General features: G+C 40.5%; 1 protein-coding gene across 2 annotated transcripts; it reads right to left on the bottom strand.

The window, feature by feature from the left end:
- Window positions 1-730: 730 nt before the first annotated feature.
- Window positions 731-7,479, bottom strand: LOC109872791 (immunoglobulin-binding protein 1). Of its 2 annotated transcripts, none has more exons than XM_020464124.2 (6): window positions 7,249-7,479; window positions 6,548-6,850; window positions 6,106-6,301; window positions 5,932-6,008; window positions 3,174-3,283; window positions 731-3,027 (listed from the first exon to the last, which is right to left on the bottom strand). In XM_020464124.2, exons 1-6 carry the CDS (start codon window positions 7,458-7,460, stop codon window positions 2,879-2,881), a joined length of 1,047 nt encoding a protein of 348 aa, XP_020319713.1. In that variant the 5' UTR covers window positions 7,461-7,479; the 3' UTR covers window positions 731-2,878. The 2 variants fall into 2 exon arrangements, with proteins under 2 accessions (XP_020319713.1, XP_020319714.1); XM_020464125.2 differs by having other exon boundaries at window positions 920-3,027; window positions 7,160-7,256.
- Window positions 7,480-8,301: the final 822 nt, after the last annotated feature.

Below are 8,301 nucleotides of genomic sequence, written 5' to 3' on the forward strand. Positions count from 1 at the left end.
TATCAATCAATCAATCAATCAAATGTATTTATAAAGCCTTTTACATCAGCAGTTGTGCTTATACAAAAACCCTGCCTAAAACCCCAAAGAGACAGCAATGCAGGTATAGAAGAACAGTGGAAAAACTATCTAGAAATGCAGGAACCTAGGAAGAAACCTATAGGAGCCAGGCTCTGAGGGGTAATCAGTCCTCTTCTGGCTGTGCCAGTTGGAGATTACAGGAGTACATGGCCATTCAGGTCAAATCGTTGTTCAAACTTTCATTAGATGACCAGCAGGGTCAAATAATAATCACAGAGGGTGCCACAGGTCAGCACCTCAGGAGTAAACATCAGTTGGCTTTTCATAGTCAAGCATTCAGAGGTAGAGATAGGTGGTGCAGGAGAGAGAGAGTGAGTCTACACTTGTAAGATATCCAGACATAATGTGTGCCCGTCTACCTCCGAAGGTGGTCAGGAAGATCTGATCACAATCAGACCATAATGCGTCTTTTAATAATCTGCACCTGTCTGGAAATGTGGGCACAATCAGAATGTGGACAAGTTCAGGACAAAGGATGCATGTTAGAACAAGGTATAAATCGGGCTACTGGCTGAGGTTAAATATCACTGTACATCAAGAGACATGAAGCTAGAACTGGGTGGTCCAGAATTGAGGTGGTGAACTGATGATTTCACTTTAGCACAGCTGTCCAATGGGTAGCAAATAAAGGAAACTTTTAGCGAGCATGTCCAATATATTGTTTTAATTGGCTTTGAAACGGAAATACATTTTGAGATCACAATTTATGCTTTCACCAAAAGACACATATCAAGTTACATGGGAGCAATATTAGTCATGTTCAATATATATGATTTTGATTCATGCACATTTTGTGCGTGTGAATATCAGTGTGCCAATAACAATTTGCTTGACCATAGAAGCTTATCATATTTATTCTGGACTGTATCCATATTTTTTTTACACTAGCAACTTCTTTAAGAAACAATGAGAAAAGTACAAAACACTCAAATAATTTGTTACAATGGGAACCATGCAGGTTTTGCACACAGAATTCCTGCTATTCTGAAAAAAATAGACCAACCACTACTCATTATCAACTCTGACAAAGGAATCCACCAAGTCTGTCAAAGTCAGTGCCTGTTCAAACTGTACATGTGTAAGAGGTGGGAAAGAAATCAAATGAGTCAGCCATACATTTTGAGAAAAGAGCAAATTGGCTGTCACAAGGCAGTTATTTAACAAAAAACTATTCAGCAAAACAAGATGAAAAGGGAGTGGATGTCTGTAATTAAGTGCATCACAAACCCATTATTCAGTGTTACAATGGACATCAATCAGAGGAAATAATATTGTACATTCTCCATATGTATTCTGACAGTGAAGCAAACCATTTTAAACGTGGCTCTATACTTCAGTATTTTAGTTGAGAATGTTTCATATTAGGCGACAGTACAGAATGGCAGCAGCGAGGGTCTGTTGTACAATAAAAACATGTATGTATCTAGGCCCCCATTTTAAAAAGTCATAACTATTTGGACAAATTCACTTATAGTGTATTAAAGTAGTCAAAAGTTTAGTATTTGGTCCCATATTCCTCACACAATGGCTACATCAAGCTACTAAAAACTTGGATGCATTTGCTGTTTTGCCCAATAGGAACAGAATGGTGAATTCAGGGACCGGGTTGTGCCATTTTATTTTATTTTTTCACTTTTATTGTAAGAATAGATCTTTCTGAATACTTTGACATTATGGATAATCATGAATAATGAGTGAGGTTACAAAGATCATACCCCCCCCAAAAATGCTAACCTCCCGTTACTGGTAATGGTGAGAGGTTAGCATATTTTGTTGTAGCCTCTGATCAGCATCTCACTTATTATTCATGATTTTTCTTAGTCATGGCATTATCAGGATTAATTTAGAAATGTTCAGAAACATTATCTGTAAACCTAGAAAGAAAATTAAACCAGTCACCATTCAGTTATTATTGGGCAAAACAAAAGCTGCAGCACAACCAAAACAAACTGCACAACACTTTGACAAAAATGTACTTACTTTGTCTGCGATACGTGGTTGAATGCACTAAGTCGCGCCGGACAAGTGTGTCTGCTAAATGACTCAAATGTAAACGTAAAAATGGGTCCAATACTCAACTTTTGAATACACTAAGTGAATCTGTCAAAAAATACTTAGGACTTCAAATTAATTTCTAAACGGTAAAACAGCTATTAAAACACCCTCAAAACAAAAGGTGACATTCTGTACTGTCACCTGATCAGATTTTTTTTTCTCTCAAAACCAAAATGCTGGAGTATAGAGCCACATTTTAGGAGACTGTATAAGCACACAAGCTGCCTTTTCCATCACTAAACACATTAAGTGTGGATGACAATATACAATAGCAGTTTTTTGGAACTATATATTGTTACCACCTCTGTAGAGTTCTTCACAAAAGTTTAAGTACTGTTGGATACTCTCAGGAAATATGAATCCACTTGGGAACAGCTGTTAATCAATTGATCATCAAATTCACTTTACTAATCTTCTCAAGCATAGCACTGCACCATCTCGACAGACAACGCCTTGGTGGAAATACTTGGTTTTGTATTCGTATGGAACCTGCAGATAATATTAATGGCTGCCAATAAATAATTTTCCTCTGATACGGCCACAATTACAGTCGTGATTTGCAGCATCAGAATAAAGTGACCATAAACAGACAAACAGTTTCTGTCTGGGATTGTATAAAACTCCCTTTTCTTAAAGACCATGTTTCCATAGACACCAGCAACGTTGTTGTTTATTACAGAGGGACAGAGAGTAGATGAACACTGCAGACCAGGCATGGCACTGTTGCTTTGTTTGATGGTTGTTAGCCCATGTTTTTACGGTTCCCATAGCCTCTCCGATGCGTATCCTTCCAGTTGTCCCAGTCTCTAGCTTTCTGCAAGGCCTCCTCATCGTCGTTTTCAACCTGCTTCTCTTTCTCTTCTTGTTCTCGCTCTTCTGCATCAAAGTCCTCTGAAAGGGAGACAAATTGTATTTGGTGAATGAGACAGGGTGTATATAAAACATGGTTGATGAACATTTATTTGAGTTTTCCTGAAAACAATTGATGTACAGTTAACTGTAAATAGAATGCTATTATAAACATCTCTTAACCCTACCAGCGCTGCGTGGGATCCCCTGGTCTGGCAAGGCATTTTTCTTCCTGTGCTGTTCATACCAGTCATCCACTGACATAGTAGGTAGGCTGGGGTAGCCTGCCCCAAATACTCTGAGATGAAAAATTACACATTAAAAGGGATATTTGTTTTTCAGCATGTTAGACCTAATTTTCCACTTACTTTTCAAGTTGAAGTATCATCCAGACAGTTGTTTTGGTTAAAGATCCTGAGATTTCTTTGGCTGGCTTAGTTGTGTGCATGAGCCATATAGTGGCAATGGTCAGACACACACACACACACACACACAGCAAAAAAAGAAAAGTCCCCTTTTCAGGACCATGTCTTTCAAAGATAACTTGTAAAAATCCAAATAACTTCACAGATCTTCATCGTAAAGGGTTTAAACACTATTTCCCATGCTTGTTTAATAAACCATAAACAACGGTCGTTAAGACACTAACAGCTTACAGACGGTAGGCAATTAATTACAGTTATGAAAACTTAGGACACTAAAGAGGCCTTTCTACTGACTCTGAAAAACACCAAAGGAAAGATGCCCAGGGTCCCTGCTCATCTGCGTGAACGTGCCTTAGGCATGCTGCAAGGAGGCATGCAGATGTGGCCAGGGAAATAAATTACAATGTCCGTACTGTGAGACGCCTAAGAGAGCGCTATAGGGAGACAGGACGGACAGCTGATTGTCCTCGTAGTGGCAGACCACGTGTAACACCTGCACAGGATCCGTATATCCGAACATCACACCTACGGGACAGGTCCAGGATGGCAACAACTGCTCGAGTTACACCAGGAACGCACAATCCCTCCCCATCAGTGCTCAAACTGCCCGCAATAGGCTGAGAGAGGCTGGACTGAGAGCTTGTAAGATCTGTTGTAAGGCAGGTCCTCACCAGACATCACAGACAACAACGTTGCCTATGGGCACAATCCCACCGTCGCTGGATCAGACAGGACTGGCAAAAAGTGCTCTTCACTGACGAGTCGCGGTTTTGTCTCACCGGGGTGACGGTCGGATTCGCATTTATCGTCAAAGGAATGAGCGTTACACCGAGGCCTATACTCCGAAGCAAGATCGATTTGGAGGTGGAGGGTCCGTTGTGGTCTGGGGCGGTGTGTCACAGCATCATCGGACTGAGCTTGTTGTCGTTGCAGGCAATCTCAACACTGTGCGTTACAAGGAAGACATCCTCCTCCTTCATGTGGTACCCTTCCTGCAGGCTCATCCTGACATGACCCTCCAGCATGAAAGTGCCACCAGCCATACTGCTTGTTCTGTGCGTGATTTCAGTGTTCTGCCATGGCCAGCGAAGAGCCCGGATCTCAATCCCATTTAGCACGTCTGGAACCTGTTGGATCGGAGGGTGAGGGCTAGGGCCATTCCCCCCAGAAATGTCTGGGAACTTGCAGGTGCCCAGGAGGAGGGGGGGGTAACATCTTACAGCAAGAACTGGCAAATCTGACACAGTCCATGAGGAGGAGATGCAGTACTTAATGCATCTGGTGGCCATACCAGATACTGACTGTTACTTTTGATTTTGACCCCCCCTTTGTTCAGGGACACATTCTTCAATTTCTGTTAGTCACATGTCTGTGGAACCTGTTAAGTTTATATCTCAGTTGTTGAATCTTGTTATGTTCATACAAATATTTACACAAGTTAAGTTTGCTGAAAATAAGTTGACAGTGAGTTTATATACATATACACACACACGTTCAAAAGTTTGGGGTCACTTAGAAATTATTGTTTTTGTCCATTAAAATAACATCAAATTGAGCCGGAATACAATGTAGACATTGTTAATGTTGTAAATTACTATTGTGGCTGGAAACAGCTGATTTTGTTTGGAATATCTACATAGGCGTACAGAGGACCATTATCAGAAACCATCACTCCTGTGTTCCAATGGCATGTTGTGTAAGCAAATCCAAGTCTATCCTTTTAAAGGGATAATTAATCATTAGAAAACGCTTTTGCAATTATGTTAGCACAGCTGAAAACTGCTGATTAAAGCAGCAATAAAACTGGCCTTCTTTAGACTAGTTCAGTATCTAGAGCATCAATGTTTGTGGATTCGATTACAGGCTCAATCAAAATGGCCAGAAATAAAGCACTTTCTTCTGAAACTCGTCAGTCGACTCTTGTTCTGAGAAAGGATGGCTATTCCATGTGCGAAATTGCCAAGAAACTGAATATCTCATACACCGCTGTGTACTACTCCCTTCACAGAACAGCGCAAACTGGCCCTAACCAGAATAGAAAGAGTAGGAGACCCCGGTGCACAACTGAGCAAGAGGACAAGTACATAAAAGTGTCTGGTTTGGGAAACAAACGCCTCACAAATCCTTAACTGGCAGCTTCATGAAATAAGCAGTCTGAGATATGGATTTTTGGTGACTACATGATTCCATATGTGTTATTTCATAGTTTTGATGTCTTCACTATTATTCTACAATGTAGAAAACAGTACAAATCAAGAAAAACACTTGAATGAGTAGGTGCCCAAACTTTTGACTGGTATTGTATGCATGTATGTACACACATACAATGAAGTCTAAAGTGTTAAATAAACTAGGTATCCCTTTAATTACACATTAATCAACTATTTACTTCATGTGATATTTTAAGCAAGTAGCTATGTACTGTTGACAAGGGAGGTTGGACAGAGTACTTATTTTGTGAGCAGGAAAGCGGCAATTAGCAGAAGGAGAAAATAAATGTTAAGTTTGAGCAGGTGCCTACCGGGCCTGAACAGCATCTCTGGTGAGAATGAAGGGTTTCATGGGAGGCCTTTTAGAGTGTAATGGCTCTGCTGAACTCTGCACATGGAAAAGATACAGCGCATAAGAAAACCATACTCTTTCAATGAGACATTGGTGAATGAATGGCATTAGTTACATCTTCTAGTCCAGGTACCTGTTTTAGAACATCCATCCTGGTCAAAATCTCCATTTCCTGGTCAATGCTCTCTATCTCCTCCAGGGATACAGCAATCCATTTCCTCACATTGAGGAGGTAAAAGTTTCGGACTATCTCGTCATCTGCCTGCCCACTGTCCACTGCTGCCTTGATCTCTGATAGCTTGGCCTCTGTGTCCTTCCTCTGTTTGTATCTGCAAAGTATAATAAATAAGTTAGAACAATTTGCGTGCAGATTAATTGCCATTATGAAATGAATAAGTCAGATCTTTCATTTGTTAAATAGGTGGGGGTCATAACATATTTTAAGAGGTGCGTGACAGGTACTAGACCTTCAAGCATAGGTCAGTTGGCCTAAATTTGACTTGTGCAGTGCTCAATCAAAACAATGATTGTTCTAATTGTAAAAATTGTAATTGAAATGTAGATGTTTAATATACCTTTCTATCTTTGCCGCTCTAACTGTTGCCATCGCAATTAAGTCTGGAGGTTTGGGGGGCCCATTTGCAGGTTCTTCTTCTGGTATGTCAGCGGAGTTTTCAATGGTTTTGGGTAGTTCAAACTTTGATATGTTATACTCCTTACATCTTTTCAAGAAGTCCAAAAAGTAACATCTAGCTATCTGAACGTGGTCTAGTCGTTTTGCCAGGTTCACTTGCTTCATAGTTAGAGCCCCCAGGAAGGCAGGCAACATAAGATACTTCAGATCTGTGGTTGCTACCTCCTCCAAATCCTCATTTCGGCTGAAAAACAAACATAAACAAGATTAACCTTAATGATCATAACTATTCATTAGAACTAGCTTATGATGTGGAGAAACATTGCGAATTGGTTTCCAGAATAAGTACGGACACTTTCCTGATACACACATTTGAACGCACTGGACATGCAGCATCACCTTCATTGCATGGCCTTACCTTAGGTTAGCTTGCTACTGGAGCTAGGTTGTTAGCTTGTTTACGACAGCCTAGTAAAGTAGCTAGCTAGCTAAACGGTCAAACAACTTTACGGTGTAATCTGTTTGTTATCTAGCTGTCTTTACAATTTGATACCTGTGAATCTGGCTAGTCGTCATTGCTAGAGAAGCAGTCTGTGTAGTTTGGTAGCTGCTAGGTAGCGCTAACGACGTTAGTAACGTCACCTGAACAAGTCGAGTTGGGCCACCATTCGCGTTGCCACTTCAAGTTGCGTTATCCCACGCTTGATGTTGACCTGGATATGGGTGGCTGCGATGGGATCATTTGTGGTGTCCACCTCCTCATATAGTTTCCATCCTCGATCTAATAAATCAGATAGTTTAAGCGGTTCTTCTGACTGCATTAATGACATGCTAGTGCTTTCTACGGCTGCCATTTTTTTACAACGTTTTGGATGAAATGACCACTATCGGCTTCCGTATTTATTCTACGCTCACTTTATTTATGAGCGTATAGAAGTTTGCTGTGTTTTCAATGGCTGTTTTGACAAACGTCCTCCTGAGACCCAGCAATGCATGTGTGTCCTCTAATGGACATAATTCGTTTTTGGTCCGTATTTTGAAGGCCACACGTGCAGTGGCGAGTTTAGCATGTAGCAAAGCCACTACATAACACAACATTACACAATACATGAATTGCACTATAATGGTGACCGGTGCCCACATACTGTTAGGGCCTAAATTAATCTGTCCCAACAGCAGAGTTTTCTTTTCAGCACCATGGAGTGAATCCTTACCACCGCTACACCTGGCTATAAACGGAGCTTTAATTGTCTGGCAACCAAAAAGTTAATTCAGCCTCATTTACTGCCTTTTTAAAAAACATAGCTGACTTGCTTGAACAAATGTTGTTCCTACTGACGATTGAGATGTACAAACTATGGCATAAGGGAATGATGAACGGATAAGAGGCAATCCATAATTTCGATTAAGACATTAATGAGCAAGCTAAGACAGACGTAGTCAATAAAACTATTTATTCAGCACTTTTTAAAATGTAAAATGACAGAATTAAGAACATGGCCCATTCTTACAGTATTCTCCCTGTACACCAAGTCAGAACCATAGGATAAATAAAGGTGGCATATAATTAGACAATGAAAGCGCTTACAATATTTGATAATGACATTTCTCTAAAGCAGGCTATAGGCTACATGTGCACCACCAAGTCAGAACAGTAGGCTAAGTTATGAGGAGGAAAGGGACCAAATGATTTGG

This window comes from Oncorhynchus kisutch, linkage group LG28 (assembly GCF_002021735.2).
Source record: "Oncorhynchus kisutch isolate 150728-3 linkage group LG28, Okis_V2, whole genome shotgun sequence".
Classification (NCBI taxonomy): domain Eukaryota; kingdom Metazoa; phylum Chordata; class Actinopteri; order Salmoniformes; family Salmonidae; genus Oncorhynchus; species Oncorhynchus kisutch.